This window comes from Pelophylax lessonae (assembly GCF_965119305.1).
Source record: "Pelophylax lessonae genome assembly, chromosome: 13".
NCBI lineage: Eukaryota > Metazoa > Chordata > Amphibia > Anura > Ranidae > Pelophylax > Pelophylax lessonae.
Genome location: NC_138780.1, coordinates 18,904,554 through 18,927,039, shown reverse-complemented (window position 1 = coordinate 18,927,039; position 22,486 = coordinate 18,904,554). Strand labels below are relative to the sequence as shown.

General features: G+C 43.2%; 1 protein-coding gene across 1 annotated transcript in view; it reads right to left on the bottom strand.

Moving 5' to 3' along the window:
- Nucleotides 1-357: 357 nt before the first annotated feature.
- Nucleotides 358-22,486, bottom strand: part of LOC309569103 (high affinity immunoglobulin gamma Fc receptor I-like) — a gene marked incomplete at its 3' end in the record, with an annotated part of 46,892 nt that continues 24,763 nt past the window's right edge. Inside the window, exons 3-6 of the mRNA XM_082274867.1 lie at nt 20,481-20,729; nt 13,224-13,484; nt 3,805-4,080; nt 358-449 (exon numbers count right to left, since the gene is read on the bottom strand). Coding sequence (XP_082130993.1) covers nt 358-449; nt 3,805-4,080; nt 13,224-13,484; nt 20,481-20,729 — 878 coding nt within the window. The remainder of the gene's footprint in view (nt 450-3,804; nt 4,081-13,223; nt 13,485-20,480; nt 20,730-22,486) is intronic.

Sequence of the window (22,486 nt, the reverse complement as noted above, 5' to 3'; positions counted from 1 at the left end):
AACGGTTTAGCCCTAATCACTTTAGTACAACTAATTCATGCAGTTAAAACCTATATATGGCAACATGTTAATTAAAAAAACAAAAAAAAAAAAATCAATAAAATAACGGTTTAAAAAATAAAAAATAAAAAAAATAAAATAAAATAACGGTTTAAAAATAAAAATAAAAAAAAAATAAAATAAAATAAAATAACGGTTTAGCCCTAATCACTTTAGTACAACTAATTCATGCAGTTAAAACCTATATATGGCAAAATGTTAATTAAAAAAGCTCTAAAAAAAAAAAAAAAAAAAAAAAAAATGATTCATTAGGTGTTTTATAGGTGTCTTTTTTTGTTTGGTTGTCTTTTTATAGAATTATGTGATAAAGATTAGCATGAAAGACATCATCAATATACACTCATATAGTGCCAGTCCGACAATGTTCTGTGTAAGCGCTGCCTTAGAACCTGAAAAAAAAAAGAAAAAAGTGTATTTATATATTTAAAGTAACTTAAAGTGATAGTAAACGCCGACCTTGTAAAACAACCCATTCAGCCTAAAATAGAAATGAAAGGCAAAACATTTTTTGTAGAAATATAAAAAATACATTATAAATACCTTTTTCTCTTTTTTCTTTTTATAAGAGATCACATTCCCTCTGTTCTTAGGCCTCATGCACACTGGACGCTTTTGGAGCTGCTGTTAGCAGCGTCAGACATTTTTTTTGCAGCTGCAGAACGCCCATCCATGTTATTCTATGGCCTCATGCACACATAGAGCTTTTAGGAGCTCCAAGTGGCATAGGCGTTTTACACTCTGCACGTAGTTTAATTCTGAACTCTGCACTCTGGACATAACGCACCCCTGAACCCTACACTCTGTACCTAGTTTAGTCCTGAACTCTGCACGCTGTACATAATGCACCCCTGAACCCTACACTCTGTACGTAGTGTAATCCTGAACTCTGCACTCTGTACATAACGCACCCCCTGAACACTACACTCTGTATGTAGTGTAATCCTGAACTCTGCACTTTGTACATAACGCACCCCTGAACCCTACACTCTGTTCGTAGTGTAATCCTGAACTCTGCACTCTGTACCCAGCGCACCCCTGAACCCTACACTCTGCACGTAGTGCAATCCGGAACTCTGCACTTTGTATATAACACACTCCTGAACCCTACACTCTGTTCATAGTGTAATCCTGAACTCTGCACTCTGTACCCAGCGCAACCCTGAACCCTACACTCTGTATGTAGTGTAATCCTGAACTCTGCACTTTGTACATAACACACTCCTGAACCCTACACTCTGCACGTATTTTAATCCTGAACTCTGCACTCTGGACATAACGCACCCCTGAACCCTACACTCTGTACCTAGTTTAGTCCTGAACTCTGCACTCTGTACATAACGCACCCCTGAACACTACACTCTGTATGTAGTGTAATCCTGAACTCTGCACTCTGTACCCAGCGCACCCCTGAACCCTACACTCTGCACGTAGTGCAATCCGGAACTCTGCACTTTGTATATAACACACTCCTGAACCCTACACTCTGTTCATAGTGTAATCCTGAACTCTGCACTCTGTACCCAGCGCAACCCTGAACCCTACACTCTGTATGTAGTGTAATCCTGAACTCTGCACTTTGTACATAACACACTCCTGAACCCTACACTCTGCACGTATTTTAATCCTGAACTCTGCACTCTGGACATAACGCACCCCTGAACCCTACACTCTGTACCTAGTTTAGTCCTGAACTCTGCACGCTGTACATAATGCACCCCTGAACCCTACACTCTGTGCGTAGTGTAATCCTGAACTCTGCACTCTGTACATAACGCACCCCTGAACACTACACTCTGTATGTAGTGTAATCCTGAACTCTGCACTCTGTACATAATGCACCCCTGAACACTACACTCTGCATGTAGTGTAATTCTGAACTCTGCACTTTGTACATAACGCACCCCTAAACCCTACACTCTGTTCGTAGTGTAATCCTGAACTCTGCACTCTGTACCCAGCGCACCCTTGAACCTTACACTCTGTATGTAGTGTAATCCTGAACTCTGCACTTTGTACATAACACACTCCTGAACCCTACACTCTGCACGTATTTTAATCCTGAACTCTGCACCCTGTACATAATGCACCCCTGAACCCTACACTCTGTATGTAGTGTAATCCTGAACTCTGCACTCTGTACATAACGCACCCCTGAACAATACACTCTGTTCGTAGTGTAATCCTGAACTCTGCACTTTGTACATAACGCACCCCTGCACCCTACACTCTGTATGTAGTGTAATCCTGAACTCTGCACTTTGTACATAACACACTCCTGAACCCTACACTCTGAACGTATTTTAACCACTTTACCACTAGAGCATTTTGCTGTCTTACGTCTGGGCCACTTTTTGCGATTCGGCGCTGTGCGACTTTAACTGACAATTGCACGGTCGTGCGACGCTGTACCCAAACGAAATTTAAGTCCTTTTTTCCCCACAAATAGAGCTTTCTTTTGGTGGTATTTGATCACCTATGCGATTTTTACTTTTTGCGCTATAAACAAAAAAAGAGAGTACATTTTGAAAAAATAACAATATTTTTAACATTTTTTTATATGAAATTCCCCCCCAAAAAAATGTAAAAATCAAATTTTTTTTTAAATTTTTGGCCAATTTGTTTTCTGCTACCTATGTTTGGTAAAAAAAAATCACAATAAGCGTATTTTGATTGGTTTGCGCAAAAGTTATTGCGTTTACTAACAAAGGGAAAGATTTCTGTCATTTTTGGTGTTTTTTTTTTTAACGCGTAATGGCGGCGATCTGCGATTTTTTTTGCGGGACTGCGACATTGCGGCGGACAGATCGGACCCTTGACTGACATTTTTGACACTCTTGGGGGTACCAGTGACATTACTGCAGTAATCAGTGCTATATATATGCACTGTTACTGTAAAAATGACACTGGCAGGGAAGGGGTTAATTTTATTGGAGAGGGAGGGGTTAATGTATGCCTGGTGCTTACTAACGTGTGGGGGGAGGTGACTATGTGACAGAAGGACAGATCCAGGGTTCAGCTATGCTGAACCCTGCAATCTGACCCTGCCTGTCACTTAGGAGATCCGCCCGCTTGTGTTTACACAGGCGGGCGGATCTCCACACTAGATCCCCGACGATCGGGGAAGAGGGGCGGCGATCGCTGCTGCTCCTCCCCTGGCCCGACTCCCGCTGTGACTGAAAACAGCGGGAGCGAGCCTCCGGCGGTGCGCGCGCGCCGCCGAGAAGGGGGAGTGTCTGACGACGTAGGTCTACGTCGTCAGACGATAACGAGCCACTTTGCCGCAGTAGTACTACGGTACTCAGTGGTAAAGTGGGTAATCCTGAACTCTGCACCCTGTACATAACGCATTCCTGAACCCTACACTCTGCACGTAGTGTAATCCTGAACTCTGCACCCTGTACATTAATACTCCTGAACCATACACTCTGTACGTACTGTAATCCTCAACTCTGCACTCTGTACATAGAGCACCCTACACTCTGCACGTAGTGCAATCCGGAACTCTGCACTTTGTACATAACCCTACACTCTGCACAGAGTGTAATCCTGAACTCTGCACCCTGTACATAGCGCACCCCTGAACCCTACACTCTGCACGTAGTGTAATCCTGAACCCTACTCTCTGTACATAGTGTAATCCTGAACTCTGCACTCTGTACCCAGCGCACCCCTCGATGAAATTGAGTTTGACACCCCTGCTTCACGCTATCTACAAATTCCAAAATACCAAAGATACATACTTACTTTTTAGATATATTGCTTCGCTTTTCTTTGTCAAAGTGCTAGTTTTAGGTGCGACACCACAGGAATACTTCCCAGAACGCTTGGGTTTACCGGCCGGAATGACATATTGATTAGCTGGGCTGAATATTTGAATGATCTCTCCATCTTTGTAGAAACCATACAACAGTTCTAATTTCAGTTTGTATGTTGAAAAAGTTGTGTGGCATGTTAGACTCACAATTTCACCTTCTCTTGCTGGGTTTGGAGTCACACGGATTACAGGGACTGAGAACAGTTCTGTAAAACACAAATGTCACAGGGTAAATATTTACAGTTTATTATTTTTTGTTGTTATTTCATAATGAGCTAGTATGCCATGCATACTAGCTCATTATGCCTTTGTCTTTCAGGTTTTTTATTTTTTTATTTTTTATTTCTGAGGTTTACAACTTCATCAGAGTGCCCCTTAACATAAAATAAGGGGCATGCTGATGGGCACATATGTTAAGGGGGCACTTTGATAAGGACACCTGATGTAACGTGGCACTTTGACGAGGACACCTGATGTAACGTGGCACTTTGATGAGGACACCTGATATAAGGTGGCACTCTGATTAGGACACCTAATGTAACGTGGAACTTTGATGAGGACACCTGATGTAAGGTGGCACTTTGATGAGGACACCTGATGTAAGGTGGCACTTTGATGAGGACACCTGATGTAACGTGGCACTTTGATGAGGAGACCTGATGTAGGGTGGCACTTTGATGAGGACACCTGATGTAAGGTGGCACTTTGATAAGGACACCTGATGTAACGTGGCACTTTGATGAGGACACCTGATGTAACGTGGCACTTTGATGAGGACACCTGATGTAACGTGGCACTCTGATGAGGAGATCTGATGTAAGGTGGCACTTTCATGAGGACACCTGATGTAAGGTGGCACTTTGATGAGGACACCTGATGTAACGTGGCACTTTGATGAGGACACCTGATGTAAGGTGGCACTTTGATAAGGACACCTAATGTAATCTGGCACTTTGATGAGGACACCTGATGTAAGGTGGCACTTTGATGAGGACACCTGATGTAACGTGGCACTTTGATGAGGATACCTGATGTAAGGTGGCACTTTGATGAGGACACCTGATGTAAGGTGGCACTTTGATAAGGACACCTGATGTAACGTGGCACTTTGATGAGGACACCTGATGTAACGTGGCACTTTAAAGAGGACATCTGATGTAACGTGGCACTTTCATGAGGACACCTGATGTAACTTAGCACTTTCATGAGGACACCTGATGTAAGGTGGCACTTTGATGAGGACACCTGATGTAACGTGGCACTCTGATGAGGACACCTGATGTAAGGTGGCATTTTGATGAGGACACCTGATGTAAGTCGGCACTTTGATGAGGAGACCTGATGTAATGTGGCACTTTGATGGGGACACCTGATGTAATGTGGCACTTTGATGAGGACACCTGATGTAATGTGGCACTTTGATGAGGACACCTGATGTAACGTGGCACTCTGATGAGGACACCTGATGTAACGTGGCACTCTGATGGGGACACCTGATGTAACGTGGCACTCTGATGAGGACACCTGATGTAACGTGGCACTCTGATGAGGACACCTGATGTAACGTGGCACTTTGATGAGGACACCTGATGTAAGGGGGCACACTGATCTCAATACCTGATGTAAGGTGGCACTGTGATGGCATCGCCTGATGTAAAGGGGCACTGATGAGGACACCGGATGTAAGGGGGCACACTGATGGGGACACCTGATATAAAGGAGCACTCTGACCTGATTTGATGGGGAGAAATGATGTAAGGGGGCACTCTGATGATGGCACCTAATGTAAGGGGGCCTGATGATGAAGAAACCTGATGTAAGGGGGCACTTTGATGGGGACATCTGATATAATAGGGTACCCTAACAGTGACAACTGTTTTATGGGGGACCCAATGTAAAGAATCACTTTGGTAGGGGCACCTGATGTAAGGGGGAACACTATTGGGGACATCTACAGAGTATTGCCAGAGCGTGTGGAGAAAACAGTAAGAAAAGAATCATAGAGCGTGGCTGTGCCAAAAAAAGGAAAGTAGAAGCGTACAATCTTTCATGGCACAGACTTGAGTTTCGGACCTCAACCAGAAGAAAATTTTAGGGACCGGACCTCCATGAATTTAAATTCACTATCCCTGCTGTAGAGGGATATGCTTTGTTCATATTTCATGTCTAAGGTTTACAACCACTTTTAGCATATCCACTATACATGTACTGTATATATATATATATATATATATATATATATATATATATATATATATATATATATATATATATATATATATATATATACAGTATATATATATATATATATATATATATATATATATATACTGTATATTTATATATATACATATATATATATACACAGGCTAAATTCACTGTTTTCAGTAAAATAGCCTATGCAGTCAAATGGCCCAAACAGATAACAAGAAGTACAGCTTCATAAAATGTTCATTCATTTTGTTGTCAAACTTGTAGGCCATTTAGACCCCCTAGGAAGCCTGGCCCCAAACTCCCAGTTAGCAACCCCCATGTCCTGTCTTGTTTCTAGGACGTGAAAAACAATAGTTTTTTTCTTCTGGGAGCGAGCATCCAACATTTTCTGTGTCCTAGCAATAAGTGCCCTATCATCGATATCAGTGGAAGTTATAGTTCCCCATTGCTGGTGTCAGTGGAAGTTATAGTTCCCCATTGCTGGTGTCAGTGGGAGGAATAGTGCTCCATCATTGATGCCAGTGGAAGGAATAGAGCCCCATCATTGGTACCAGTGGGATGAATAGTGCCCCGTCATTGGTTTCAGTGGAAGGAATAGTGCCCCATCATTGGTATGAGTGGGAGAAATAGTGCCCCCTTGTTGGTGTCAATGGGAAAAATAGTGCCCCATTATTGGTGTCATCGGGAGAGATAGTGCCCCGCCATTGGTATTAGTGGGAGGAATGGAGCCCCATTGTTGGTGTCAATGGTAGAAATAGTGCTCTGTCATTGGTGTAAGTAGGAAGAATAGTGCCCCATCATTGGTGTAATTGGGAAGAATGGTGCCCCATCATTGGTATACTTGGGAAGAATGGTGCCACATCATTGGTGTAATTGGGAAGAATGGTGCCCCATCATTGGTGTAATTGGAAAGAATAGTACCCCATCACTGGTGTAATTGGGAAGAATAGTGCCCCATCATTGGTGTAATTGGGAAGAATGGTGCCCCATCATTGGTGTAATTGGGATTAATAGTGCCCCATTATTGGTGTAATTGGAAAGAATAGTGCCCCATCATTGGTGTAATTGGAAAGAATAGTGCCCCATCATTGGTGAAATTGGGAAGAATGGTGCCCCATCATTGGTGTAATTGGAAAGAATAGTGCCCCATCATTGATGTAATTGGGAAGAATGGTGCCCCATCATTGGTGTAATTGGGAATAATAGTGCCCCATCATTGGTGTAATTGGGAAGAATGGTGCCCCATCATTGGTGTAATTGGAAAGAATAGTGCCCCATCATTAGTGTAATTTGGAAGAATAGTGCCCCATCATTGGTGTAATTGAAAAGAATAGTGGCCCATCATTGGTGTAATTGGTAAGAATAGTGCCCCAATCATTGGTGTAATTGGGAAGAATGGTGCCCCATCATTGGTGTAATTGGAAAGAATAGTGCCCCATCATTGGTGTAATTGGGAAGAATAGTGCCCCATCATTGGTGTAATTAGGAAGAATGGTGCCCCATCATTGGTGTAATTGGGAAGAATGGTGCCCCATCATTGGTGTAATTGGAAAGAATAGTGCCCCATCATTGGTGTAATTGGGAAGAATGGTGCCCCATCATTGGTGTAATTGGGAAGAATAGTGCCCCATCATTGGTGTAATTGGAAAGAATAGTGCCCCATCATTGGTGAAATTGGGAAGAATAGTGCCCCATCATTGGTGTAATTAGGAAGAATGGTGCCCCATCATTGGTGTAATTGGGAAGAATGGTGCCCCATCATTGGTGTAATTGGAAAGAATAGTGCCCCATCATTGGTGTAATTGGGAAGAATAGTGCCAGTACTTTAAACAAAATGCTAGCAGGCTTCAGTACTAGACACCAGTAAACATCAGCATTACTTAAAGCCCGTTAAAAGCCTATTGAAGTCTGCTAGCAGTTTGTTTAAAGGACAATCAGCTCTGCCATTAAGATCTGTGTTCAGTATCCCAATACTGGAGCTGAAGTTGGCTTTAAAGACTTCAACAAAGCAACGTGAAATTTGATGACAGCTTTGCAAATATTCCGTTCACATAGTGAAGCTTGTATGTACAAAGCCTGCCAGTGTTTCCCATCTACTGTATGTTTGTGCTACCCTATTCCCAAGTGTGACCATGACCACTATTCAATTGGCCAAGTGTGTGAGTGTGTCCCACACTGTGTGCCAGCTGGTAACACCCTATTACAGAAACACAAGAAAGACTTTTGGCATCAGTCATGGAGAAGCTCAAGGAAAAATGGTTTGCTCGGAAAAAACAAGGAGTGCTCAAGTTGCAGGAACTATCATGTGAGTCATTCATCCTTAATGACCAATTTCCTACTCATATCAGGGAACAGGACTGTAATCTCAAAGGGGCTGCAAATCTCAAGTATTATGGAAGCAACAGCTGGCTCATCAAGGTTTCACAGAACAAGCAATACGTTACCCTGCTATGTCCAAAGACAAGCATAGAGAAAGAATTAAACATTGCAAATGAATATGAGGAAGGGACGGACAGAACATATTTGCAGACTGTGCAGCTTCACAAGGGCCCTTTTGGGACTTAGGGACCCATTTACAATAGATGTGTGTTTGGTGGGTTCAGGGACCCCTTCTACTGTTACATCGACCCAGAGGCTTTCTTCATAATGCTGCAGTCTATCTATCTATCTATCTATCTATCTATCTATCTATCTATCTATCTATCTATCTATCTATCTATCTATCTATCTATCTATCTATCTATCTATCTATCTATCTATCTATCTATCTATCTATCTATCTATCTATCTATCTATCTATCTATCCTATATTGTTAAAAGTATTGGGACGCCTGCCTTTACACACATATGAACTTGGCATTCCCAGTCTTAGTCCATAAGGTTCAGTATTGAGTTTGCCCACCCTTTCATTCATCTATTTGTTCCATTTTGACTCTTATGAAATCCTCATATCAGCAGCAGACACAGTCACAAAAGGGTGAACAGTTTTTGGAGCCCCCAATTAACTATTGCCCGGGTGCAAATAGACAGACAGACAGAGAGACTATTGAGACGCCTGCCTTTACACGCACATGAACTTTAATGGCATCCCAGGTTCAGTCTATAGGCTTCAATTTTGAGGTGGCCCACCCTTTGCAGCTATAACAGCTTCAACTCTTCTGGGAAAGCTGTCCGTGAGGTTTAGGAGTGTGTCTATGGGAATGTTTGACTATTCTTCCAGAAGCGCATTTGTGAGGTCAGGCACTGATATTGGGCGAGAAGGCCTGGCTCGCAGTCTCTGCATATATCATACCAAAGGTGTTCTATCGGGTTAAGGTGCAGGCCAGTCAAGTTCCTCCACCCAAAACTTGCTCATCCATGTCTTTATGGACCTTGATTTGTGCATTGGTCTAAATCATTTGGTGGATGAGGGCTTATGGTGTGGGGTTGTTTTTCAGGGGTTAGGCTTGGCCCCTTAGTTCTTAAGGCTTCAGCATACATTTCTTTCTGGACCTTGCTTTGTGCACTGGTGCGCAGTCACATTGGAAAAGAAAGGGGCCATCCCCAAACTGTTCCCACAAAGTTGGGAGCATTAAATTGTCCAAACTGTCTTGGTATGCTGAAGCCTTGAGAATTCCCTTCACTGGAACTAAGAGGCCAAGCCCAACCCCTGAAAAACAACCCCACACCATAATCCCCCCTCCACCAAATGATTTAAACCAGTGCACAAAGCAAGGTCTATTAAGACATGGATGAGTGATTTTGGGGTGGAGAATTTTGACTGGCCTGCACAGAGACCTGACCTCAACCCAATAGGACAGTGGTCCTCAACCCTGGCCTACAGGGCCCACTAACAGGCCAGATTTTCAAGATAACTGAAATAAATCCCAGGTGATATCATTTGCTGGTCAGTGATTGCAGTACTCTAGTCTGCATCTCCCCAAGGTAATACCTAAAATCTGGCCTGTTAGTGGGCCCTGTAGGCCAGGGTTGAGGACCACTGCAATAGGACACCTTTGGGATGAATTAGAGGGGAGAATGCGAGCCAGGCCTTCTTGTCCAACATTAGTGCCTCACCTCACAAATGTGTTTCTGGAAGAGTGGTAAAACATTCCCATAGACACACTCCTAAACCTTGTGGACAGCCTTCCCAGAAGAGTTGGAGCTGTTATAGCTGCAAAGGGTGGGCCAACCCAATATTGAACCCTATAGACTAAACCTGGGATGCCATCAAAGTTCATATACATATAAAGGCATGTGTCCCAATAGTCTGTCTGTCTGTCTGTCTGTGTATTTGCACCCAGGCAATAGTTAACTGGGGGCTCCAAAAACTGTTCACCCTTTTGTAACTAAGTCTGCTGCTGATATGAGGGTTTCATAACAGTAAAAATGGAACAAATAGACGAATCATAGAGAAAGAAATGAAAAAAAAAAGTTTACAATAGGGAAGACTATTACTGCTGAAATTAGGGTAATGGTATTAACCCATCTGAAGGGTGACTAAAGGTAAAATTAGCTTTGAGAAATGCATCCTGGAGCTAAATTGATTAGCTCCTTGGATTCCAACTCTGCTAGGAATAAATAGGCCTACAAACCATAAAAACTCCTCATATGGACATAAGTTAGCGGCAGCTGCAGGGGAGAGCAGGGAGCGATGACAACGGCTTGGCCATGAAAGCTATGGGTAACGTCACCACTCACAATCATTGTCAAAATGCTCTCTTACACAGGATAGCTGATGCTGCAGAATCACATGATCGGAGTAAATTAAATGAAAAGGTGAGTATACAGATCTTTTTAATACACAGTATGCAGGACAGGTAGGATGAGGGTAGTAAAATAGGGAACAAAAGTTAGTGTTAGGCTTTACGAGAGATTTCCCTGATGAAGTCACATGACTCAGATGACGAAACACATAGGGGTGGGGGCTTACTGGATGACGTCACAGCGTTCGGAAAAAGCGAAGGACTGGTAAAATGCACTGGAGAATTGTTTTGTGTATTAAAGGAGCACAGTAATTATATATGCTGGATATTTGTGGCACGTCTTACTGGTTTTTAATGTGTGGAGTGGAGGAGAAAGCTGGAGAGTGCCTTAAAGGGATATTATCTGATTGATCCAAAGAGGAAGAGACTGTTTGGAAAAAGGGATTACCATCTTATAACACCACCAAAGGGACCAGAAGGATGTCTTATGCCCAATAAAGGGGACAAAAGCCTTTTACATAGTATGTATAGTATGTATAGTGTCAAGGTCCATAAAGAGATGGATGAGTGAGTTTATGGTGGGGGAACTTGACTGGCCTTCACACAGTCTTGACCTCAACCTGATGGAATACCTTTGGGAGGAATTATGCAGAGACTGTGAGCCAGGCCTTCTTGCCAACATCAGGGCCTGACCTCACAAATGCGCTTCTGGAAGAATGGTCAAACGTTCCCTTAGACACACTCCTAAATCTTGTGGCCAGCCTTCCCAGAAGAGTTGAAGCTGTTATAGCTGCAAAGGGTGGGCCAACTCAATATTTAAGTACAAAAAGTCCAAGCGCTGATAATCAAGACCCCCTAAAAGAAGATTGGACCAATAGGACACTGGACTATCCAAACCAACATTCCTTGTGCTGCCATTCCCAAGCATAGAATGTGGATGCAATGGTGCTCCACCAAAGGGACCGAAAGGATGTCTTATGCCCATTAACCACTTGCCGACCGTCGCACATACATATACTGCGGCGGTCAGCCCCTCACAGGCAGAGTGACGTATCGGTACGTCACTAGCCTGTGAGGCTCTGGGGAGCGAGCGCGCGCCGCCGGAGGCACGCTCCCGCTCCCACGTGGTCACGGACCCCCCCCGCGCGTGTGACCGGCGGACCCGATGTCCGCCGCTCACTCAGCGATCGTCAGGGGAGAGGGAGTAAGGCAGGGAGCTTGTGTAAACAAGCTGCCTGTCATTCTCCCCTGTGTAGGAACCATGATCATACGGTTCTACTATGTAGGACCGTTGATCATTGGTCCTACAGCTCTAGCCACAGCCAATCACAGTTAGAATCACGCCCCTAGGGACACACACAGCCCCTCCCTCTCAAATAAAGTTAACCCCTTCACTGCCAGTGTATTTTTACAGTAACAGTGCATATGTATAGCACTGATTACTGTAGTAATGTCACTGGTAACCCCAAAAGTGTCAAAAATGTCAGTCAAGGGTCCGATCTGTCCGCTGCAATGTCGCAGTACCGCAAAAAAAATCGAAGATCGCCGCCATTACGCGTTAAAAAAAAAACAACAAAAATGACAAAAATCTTTCCCTTTGTTAGTAAACGCGATAACTTTTGCGCAAACCAATCAAAATACGCTTTTTGCGATTTTTTTTTACCAAACATATGTAGCATAAAACAAATTGACCGAAAATGTTAAAAAATTTTGATTTTTACATTTTTTTTTTGGGGGAATTTCATATAAAAAAATTTGAAAAATATTGTTATTTTTGCAAAATTGACGCTCTTTTTTTGTTTATAGCGCAAAAAGTAAAAATCGCACAGGTGATCAAATGCCACCAAAAGAAAGCTCTGTTTGTGGGAAAAAAAGGACGTCAAATTCGTTTAGGTACAGTGTCGCACGACTGCGCAATTGTCCGTTAAAGTCACGCAGTGCTGAATCGCAAAATACCCCCCTGGTCTTTCAGCAGCCAAATCCTCCGGGGCTTAAGTGGTTAAAGGGGACAAAAGCCTATAGTATGTATAGTGTCAAGGTACCTAAAGACATGGATGAGCGAGTTTATGGTGGAGGAACTTGAATGGCCTGCAAACAGTCCTAACCTTAACCTGATAGAACACATTTGGGATGAATTATGCAGAGACTGTGAGCCAGGCCTTCCCACCAACATCCTTACCTGACCTCACAAATGTGTTTTTGGAAGAATGGTCAAACATTCCCATAGACACACTCCTAAACCTTGTGGAATGCCTTCTCGGAAGACTTGGAGCTGTTATAGCTGAAAAGGGTGGGCCAACTCAATATTGAACCCTACAGACTAAGACTGGGATGCCATTAAAGTTCATGTGTGTGTAAAGGCAGGTGTCCCAATATTTTTGGTAATATAGTGTAGCAACACTGCAAGAGATAAAACCTCGCTCCACCCAAATTCAGTATACGGGCCTTACCTTTGACTTTTATGGAAGCACTCGCTGAGTGTTCAATAGTCCTGGAATCCTGAGATAACTCTTTTACACAGTTGTACGAACCAGATGCATTCATGGTAATGCCTGATACAGAAAACAGAGACTCGTCACTCCAATCCTTTAGTTCAGCTTTATTTTTGTAAAATTTACTCCTTTTTGCAGTAATTCCAAAATAGTTGTGACATCTCAGAAACAAACGATCACCTTCATGAATATAGGGTGCAGTCTGCAGGATCAACGGGCCTGGAATACAGAATCATATAAGATGTGTATTAGAGAAAGGATAAGTCAAGAGTGTCCAGCGCCTTCACCCTGATAAACGACTCCACTTGGCTCAGGCTCGGCACTGGTTATCTTTTCTTTTTACCACACTGTGCCACTCCTCTCTCATTGCCTGATATAGGATGTTGTGTCCTAGGATCAATCTACCTAAAGTTGCTATCTTAACTGTTTCCAATACCGGGCACTTTCCCCCCCCTTTCCTGCCCAGGCCAATTTTTAGCTTTGAATGACAATTGTGTGGTAATGCAACACTACCCAAACTATTTTTTTTTAATTTGTATTTGTATTTGTTTGGTGGTAACCACCATTGGGTGTTTTTTTTTTTGCTAAAAATGCTTTTTTTCTTTTTTTTTTTTTTCTTATAAAATTTTGCAAATAAATAATCTTTCTTCAAAAATTTAGGCCAACCTTATTCTGTATTCTGCTACATTTCTCTAGTGAAAAATTCCCAAATCAGTGTACATTATTTAGTCTGTAGGAAAGTTATAGACTTACAAACTATGGTATATATTTGGTATATACAGTATCTCACAAAAGTGAGTACACCCCTCATATTTTTGACAGGCTGACCCCACCACTCCTTCAACCTCTGCAGCAATGCTGGCAGCACTCATACTTCTATTTCCCAAAGACAACCTCTGGATATGACGCTGAGCACGTGCATTCAACTTCTTCGGTCGACCATGGCGAGGCCTGTTTTGAGTAGAACCTGTCCTGTTAAACCGCTGTATGGTCTTAGCCACCGTGCTGCAGCTCAGTTTCAGGGTCTTGGCAATCTTCTTATAGCCTAGGTCAGTGATGGCGAACCTTGGCACTCCATTCCCATGATGCTCAACTATGCTTCAGAGTGCATTAGCATCATGGGAAATGTAGTTCCAAAACATCTGGGGTGCCAAGGTTCGCCATCACTGGCCTAGGCCATCTTTATGTAGAGCAACAATTCTTTTTTTCAGATCCTCAGAGAATTCTTTGCCATGAGGTGCCATGTTGAACGTCCAGTGACCAGTATGAGAGAGTGAGAGCGATAACGCCAAATGTAACACACCTGCTCCCCATTCACACCTGAGACCTTGTAACACTAACGAGTCACACCGGGGAGGGAAAATGGCTAATTGAGCCCAATTTGGACATTTTCACTTAGGGGTGTACTCACTTTTGTTGCCAGTGGTTTAGACATTAATGGCTGTGTGTTGAGTTATTTTGAGGGGACAGCAAATTGACACTGTTATACAAGCTGTACACTCACTACTTTACATTGTAGCAAAGTTTAATTTCTTCAGTGTTGTCACATGAAAAGATATAATAATATATTTACAAAAATGTGAGGGGTGTACTCACTTTTGTGAGATACTGTACCAAATATATACCATAGTTTGTAACTCTAGAACTTTCCTACAGACTAAATAATGTACACTGATTTGGGATATTTTCACCAGAGAAATGTAGCAGAATACAGGTTGGCTGTATATATCTGAAAACTGATCAATTTTGATTTATTGATGGTCTATCTGATTTCATGAGGCCTGAGAGCGCCAGGACAGTACAGATATCCCCCAAATGACCCCTTTCTGGAAAGTAGACAGTCTGGTATTTAGTAGGAAGAATAGCACGTTTTTTGACGTTGTAATTTTTTGTCGTAGTTTTTTGGAAAATGAAGAAATTAAAAAAAAAAACGTTTTTTTACAATTTTTTTTTTTTCTTTTTTTACTTTCTGTCACCAGTAAAGTGCAGCATTATCATATAACTGGTGTGGTGCTGGTGATCAGGGACACTGACTGGTGACAGTATATATATGAAAAAAAAGTGGTTTTCATTTTTTTTATTTTTTATTATTATTATTTATTATTACCACTCTGGGAAAGTGATCAAGATTTATTTTTTTTTACACATTAAGATTGCTTATAGCAGTGAATTTCACTAGTATAAGCAACCATTTTTTTCAGAATGAAACTGATTAATTCAATGTGCAGTAGCTGTGATTGGCCACAGCTAATCACATGGTACAAATGGGCTGTGAATCCGGTGCGCCTTATATATGAAAATCAAAAATGGAGAAAGATCTGGGAGTCTTGGTAGATGATAGACTAGGCAACAGCATGCAATGTCAAGCGGCAGCGGCCAAGGCTAGCAGAATATTAGCATGCATAAAGAAAGGGATGTATTCCAGAGATAAGACTATAATCCTTCCACTTTATAAAACTCTGGTCCGACCTCATCTGGAGTATTCTGTCCAGTTCTGGTCGCCGGTCCTCAGGAGGGATGTGTTGGAGCTGGAGAGAGTCCAGAGAAGGGCAACTAAACGAATTAGGGGATTGGAGGACCTTGATTATGAAGAGCGGCTGCAATCGCTTGATTTATTCTCCTTGGAGAAGAGACGCCTGAGGGGGGACATGATAGCAATTTTTAAATATCTCAATGGGGATCTCAGCTTAGAAAAAAAGCTGTTCAGTCGAAGGGATTGCATGAGGACTCGAGGGCATACAATGCGATTAGAGGAGAAGCGTTTTAACCTCAGGCAACGTGGGGGGTTCTTAACTGTTAGGGCTACAAGATTGTGGAATTCTCTACCACAAGAGGTGGTTTCTGCGGGTAGTATGGTGGCTTTCAAAAGACTATTAGATGTACATCTCAAGGAGAAGAACATTCAGGGGTATGCAAGAGGATTACAGCCACACACACCTACACAGGTTGAACTGGATGGACTGTTGTCTTTATTCAACCTCACCTACTATGTAACTATGTGATTGGTCCTTTCTGTACCATGTGATCACTTTGACCAATCACAGCTAGCAACACAATGGTACACAATGAATGGCTTTCTTTCATGCCATTCATTGTTTACAATTGTCTTGTGATCTGCTGTGATTGGTCACAGCAATCACATGTTACCAGGAACGGTCTGGTACACTGATCAGTAATCAGCCGGTGACAGATTGCAGCCCGGCCTGTGGGGCGTACATGAGGAGTGTTCCAGGAGGACGCCATGTGTCCTCCACCTTGAACGGGAAATGTCCCGCCCAGCCGTCAATTGAAAATGGACTTCCTAAAGGTCTTGAATACTACAACAGTGAGATCTCAGTGAGAGCGCAGTAATTCTTGCCTCTGTTTTTGCCATGGGTGCTCCTATCCACCTTTGTGTTTCCTTGACAATTGCGTGTTCCAGGAGGACGTCGTGTGTCCTCCACCTTGAACGGGAAATGTCCCACCCAACCGTCAATTGAAAATGGACTTCCTAAAGGTCTTGAATATTACAACAGTGGGATCTCAGTGAGAGCGCAGTAATTCTTGCCTCTGTTTTTGCCATGGGTGCTCCTATCCACCTTTGTGTTTCCTTGACAATTGCGTGTTCCAGGAGGACGTCGTGTGTCCTCCACCTTGAACGGGAAATGTCCCACCCAACCGTCAATTGAAAATGGACTTCCTAAAGGTCTTGAATATTACAACAGTGGGATCTCAGTGAGATCGCTGTAATTCTTGCCTCTGTTCTTGCCATGGGTGCTCCTATCCACCTTTGTGTTTCCTTGACAATTGCGCAGTGAAGCGACACTGTAGCCCAAAAAATTGATGTCCTTTTTTTTCCCACAAATAGAGCTTTCTTTTGGTGGTATTTGATCACCTTTGCGGTATTTATTTTTTACGCTTTATACAAAAAACCCGACAATTTTGAAAAAACAAAAAAACAAAACATTTTTTACTTTTTGTTATAAAACATTCCCAAATAAAAAATGTAAAACATCTAATTTCTTCATCAGTTCAGGCCAAAATATATATATATATATATATATATATATATATATATATATATATACATATATATTCTGCTACATGTTTTTGGTATAAGAAAAAAAAAAAAAAATCCCAATAAGTGTTAAGTGTATATTGATTTGTTTGCTCAAAAGTTATTGCGTCTACAAACTATCTATCATTGCAGAAGAGAACGCATATTTAAGCGGCGCCTGCAAATGTAAACAGTGTTCAAGCCACCACACATGTGAGATTTTGCCACGATCGCTAGAGCGAGAGCAATCATTTTAGCAGCAGGCCTCCGCCGTAACTGTAAAAAAGGTAACTTGTAAAAAAAATTTTATAAAAAAGTGTTGCCTATGGAGATTTTTAAGTATCGTATTTTGTCGCCATTCCACAAGGGGGCAGAGAATGAGCACAGGGCAGTACACTCATTCTATGTCTTGAATTAGCAGTATGTGAGGAGGGCACAGTTCTGCAATCTGCATCCTTGCCCTGGGCACTGGATAAACCTGTCCCAGTACTGCATGCAACACATAGTGATTATGTTATGTGCATACAACCTCACGGACCATAAAACTTTGAACCTACCCAGTGATGTGCAAAATGTGCTTCTATCCCTTACAGTTTGTTTGAAATAAAAAGTTGAAACCTGCTCCATCTTTTTGAATAACCCTGTGTTGATATTTAATTTACCCGTATTTTTCGGACGATAAGGCGCACTGAAAATCCTAAAATTTGATCAAAATCCGGCTGTGCGCCTTATAATCCGGTGCGCCTTATATATGAAAATAGTTTGAAAATTTACCGGTTTTACTGGTTTGACCAAAGGGGGGCAACCACTGGACATAAGTGTCAATCGTTCCTTCAAGGCGAAACTGCGAATCACGTGGGAAAACTGGATGATGGAAGGAGAGCACTCCTTCACGAAGACCGGGAGGCAACGCCGGGCCAGTTATGCCACTGTGTGCCAGTGGATAGTGGATGCCTGGCATAAAGTATCTGCCAGAACTGTCATCCGAGGGTTCGCGATGAGCACCTGCCAGTAAACCTCGCGCGGATCAACGTTCCAAAAAAAAAAGTGCGCCTTATAATCCGGTGCGCCTTATATATGAAAATAGTTTGAAATTTAACAATTAACTGATACTGCGCCTTATAATCCAGTGCGCCTTATAGTCGTGAAAATACGGTATATACACGTTTAAATATGATTTATTGTTTTTTAAACAGTTGAAGAACTTATTGTAAGAGGTAGCCCAGATCCTCTCAGATTTTCCCCCTGGAGTATATGAACCACTGATTGAGAACCAGCATATTATATATCATGCTGACCTTCATCAAGAGCATATCCCAGCACAATATTAAGTAATATACAGCAGGATCAGTCAATGACTATTAAACTTATCAGTGGCAAAATATACCACCAAGTAGCACTTTTCAGGTGGCTCCAGACTTTTATCATGAGTGACGTAGCCAGCATGGCCTGAACTCAGGGCCAGGACAGGGGGTGGACGGCAGAGAGGCGGCTGCCTTGGACACAATGAGTTACTGTAGGTATAGAGGCACCATCCTTCTGTTTCAAGTTCTGAGAAGAGTAGTGACAGCAGGATCCCTACTCCTGTCAGTCCAGCGAGGAGATAAGGTGAGAGCAGGGAAGAGGTGCAGGCTATGTTCTCTCTCTTCCTGCCAGCGCAGCACTCCTGTATTCAGAAGCCAGAAGCAGTAATCTCAGAGACACAGGAGCTCTACACTGGCAGGAGGGGAGAGAGAGCACAGCCTACTCCTAAGTATAGAAGTGTTTAGGAGAGAGCTGGGATTAGGAGGTGGGCTGTGCTCTCTCTCTCCCTTCTGCTCCTCCTTCCTGTCAGTGCAGCCAGGGCTTTTTTTCTCAGAGAATAGGTGCAGGAACTCCCCCTTTTCAAGTCACCCCTTGTCTCCGCCCCTACCCACCTCCGAGCACTGTTTCTTGGTTCCACCCATTACCGACCTACCAAGACCACCCCTTTTAGATAATACAGTAAAATTTGTGATACTAACTAATTTGTATTGAGCTTGTTAATGATAACAAGAAAAGCAGTAGAATAGATCCCCTGCAGCCAGAAACAATGGACCACTCACAACAAAACACCCCCTCCCTATCAGCAACAACAGATCTCCTCGCAGCCAGCATCAGCAGACCCTCTGGAAGAATAGATTCCCCCCCCCCCCCCAGCAACAATGGACCACTCACAACAAAACACCCCCCTCCCTAGCAGCAACAACAGATCTCCTCGCAGCCAGCATCAGCAGACCCTCTGGAAGAATAGATTCCCCCCCCCCCCCCAGCAACAATGGACCACTCACAACAAAACACCCCCCTCCCTAGCAGCAACAACAGATCTCCTCGCAGCCAGCATCAGCAGACCCTCTGGAAGAATAGATTCCCCCCCCCCAGCAACAATGGACCACCTACAAGAAAATACCACCCCCTTCCTCAGCAACAATAGACCCCCGGAAGCAACAACAGATCTTCCAGCAGTCAGCAACAGTAGACCTCTTCCTCAACAGTAGATCCCTCCCAGAGACGACTGACCCCCCAGCAACCTAAGACCCACCCTTAGCAACAATAGATCCCCTGCCAGCAACAACAGATCTCCCCAGCAACAGATCCCCCTGCAATAATAGATTCCCTCCAGTGACATTAGATCCCCAGCAACCAGCATCAACAGACCCTGCAGCACACCTCCAGCACCCTTTGCCATTACATACATTCAGTCCTGGAGGTGCCGCAACTGCGTTCCGCCGCGTTCCCGCTGAGAAAAAGCCCTGAGTGCAGTGCTCCTGTAGCCTGTAAACACAACTGCCAGCTTTAGCCTACAGGAGCCCTGACAGCTCAGGACTGTTTCTTCTGTTATATTACACCCCCGATCGCCTCCTCCCAACACTGGGGGTGCAGTTTTGCATTTTCGACCTGGGCACTAGATGACCTTGTCCCGCCACTGCCTGAACTCATCAGCCTTTATGCCATTTGGCTAAGGTTGGCCTTGCACAACTGTCCCTGAGACAAGAAATGGGGGTACATCTTGTTACTCTTTGTGCCACATATGGGGTCTCCCAACCAGAGCTCAGGGCTTTCTCTGCCCTGAAGATGTTCCCCTGTGACAAAGCAGTATGTTAGTGACAACTAAAGTGGCAATAAGTACAATTAGTCATTGGCATGTTGGATTAGCTCACCTTCAATCACATTCAGTGTGACCATTTCGCTTTTGCTACCATCAGAGGTCTGACAATGGTAATTTCCGCTCTGCCCGATGTTAGCACTTCCAATTTCATAAAATTTCCCTTTAGATAGGAAGCCATTGTTAAAGTAGAAGTCATATTCTTTCTCCTTTGGCTGGGAATCACAGGTCATTTTAATTTTCTCTCCTTTGAAGATCGGACTATAGTTTGGACTGAATTTCAACACAATCCTTGCTGCAGATCCTACAAAATATCACATAAGATGGGTCATTTATCAAGAAGACATTTCAATAAAAATTTTTAAGCAGAATAAATCAGTAGAGGACTGAAATAATTTGACCAGGGAGGCCAACACAACCAAAGCTGTCACTGACCGCAGGTTCTAGAGTAATCTCTAAATAGGAGAGGATCTCCTCTCAGGGTCACCAGCCCAACATGTAGTTTTGTACTGTCCTGGAAGCAAATACGATACCCACCTAATGGCACATACCCCCAGTGGTGTATTTTGGTTTTGTGCTACCCTAGGCAAGACTAAAATTGGGCGCCCCCCCCCCTATGTAAATTTGCCCCACTCCCTTTTTAACCACTTTACCCCCAGCCCTATTTCGGACACTTTTTGTTTACAAGTTAAAACCAGTATTTTTTACTAGAAAACTACTTAGAACCCCCAAACATTATATATATATATTTTTTTAGCAAAGACTCTTGAGAATAAAATGTCGGTCATTGCAAAATTTTTTGTCACGCGATATTTGCGAAGCGGTCTTTAAAACGCCATTTTTTTGGAAAAAATTTGAAAAATCACATTTCACTGCATTTAAAAAATACTAAACAGTAAAGTTAGCCCATTTTTTTGTATATTGTGAAAGATGATGTCATGCCGAGTAAATAGATACCCAACATGTTACGGTTTAAAATTGCGCCCCCCCCGTGGGATGGCGACAAACTACAGTCAATAGAGATCTCAATCTGCGATGCTTTAAATTTATTTAACGGTTACTAGTTTAGAGGTAGAGTGTAGCTCTTTTTTTTAAATTATTGCCCACGCTCTGACGATCGCGGCGATACCTCACATGTGTGGTTTGAACAGCGATTTCATTATCGGCTCGACTTGCGTATACGTTTTTTTTTGTGCGCGAGCTAACGGTGACGGGGCGGCTACATTTTTTTTTTTCTATTTATATTTTCTTTTTTTTTAACTTTATTACAGGTTTTTATAAAAAAAAAAAAAATCTGATCACTTTTATTGCTGTCACAAGCAATGTAAACATCCCTTGTGACACCAATATGCAGTGACAGGTACACTTTATGGAGGGATCGAGGGTCTAAAAGACCCTAGACCCCTCCATTACACTTCCTTGTATGCAAAGCGCCGAAAACGGCATTTTTGCATACAGCCGTTTTTCAAATCTGCCGCCTTTTGCAGCACAGTAACCCGGAAGTGAAGTCATGGACGGCGCCTCCGGGTTACGTCATCGGAGACCCGATCGAAGCCGTTTCCGGCATTCATCGGGACTCCATCCAGCCGGCGGACGTGCCGGCTGGGTGGTCGGGGCTCCCGGTGGGACGGGAGCCCCGAGCAAAGCCACGGAAGGCGGCGGGAGGGGGGGGACGTCCCCCCCCGGGTAACGATCCAGCGGCTCCCGAGCCGCATCGGTCGTTACCGACGGAAAGCCGACCGTCGGCTTCAAACAACGGTACCGGGATGATGCCTCTAGCTAGAGGCATCATCCCGGCATAACCACTCAAAGTCAGCCGACGTAGATCTACGTGGCTGGTCGTTAAGTGGTTAATAGATGTGACTCCCTCCAAAATTGAAGGACTACAAGTCCCAGCATGAACCCCTGAGATCTCACGAGGGGGGTGAAAGGAGGACCTCAGCCACAGGCTGAGTGATTTTCTTTCCTGCAATCACAGGCTTCCTGAAAGAAAAACGCTCAATTCCACGCTTTTATCCTTGTGATATAATAAAAATGTTTCTTATACTACTTCAGTATATT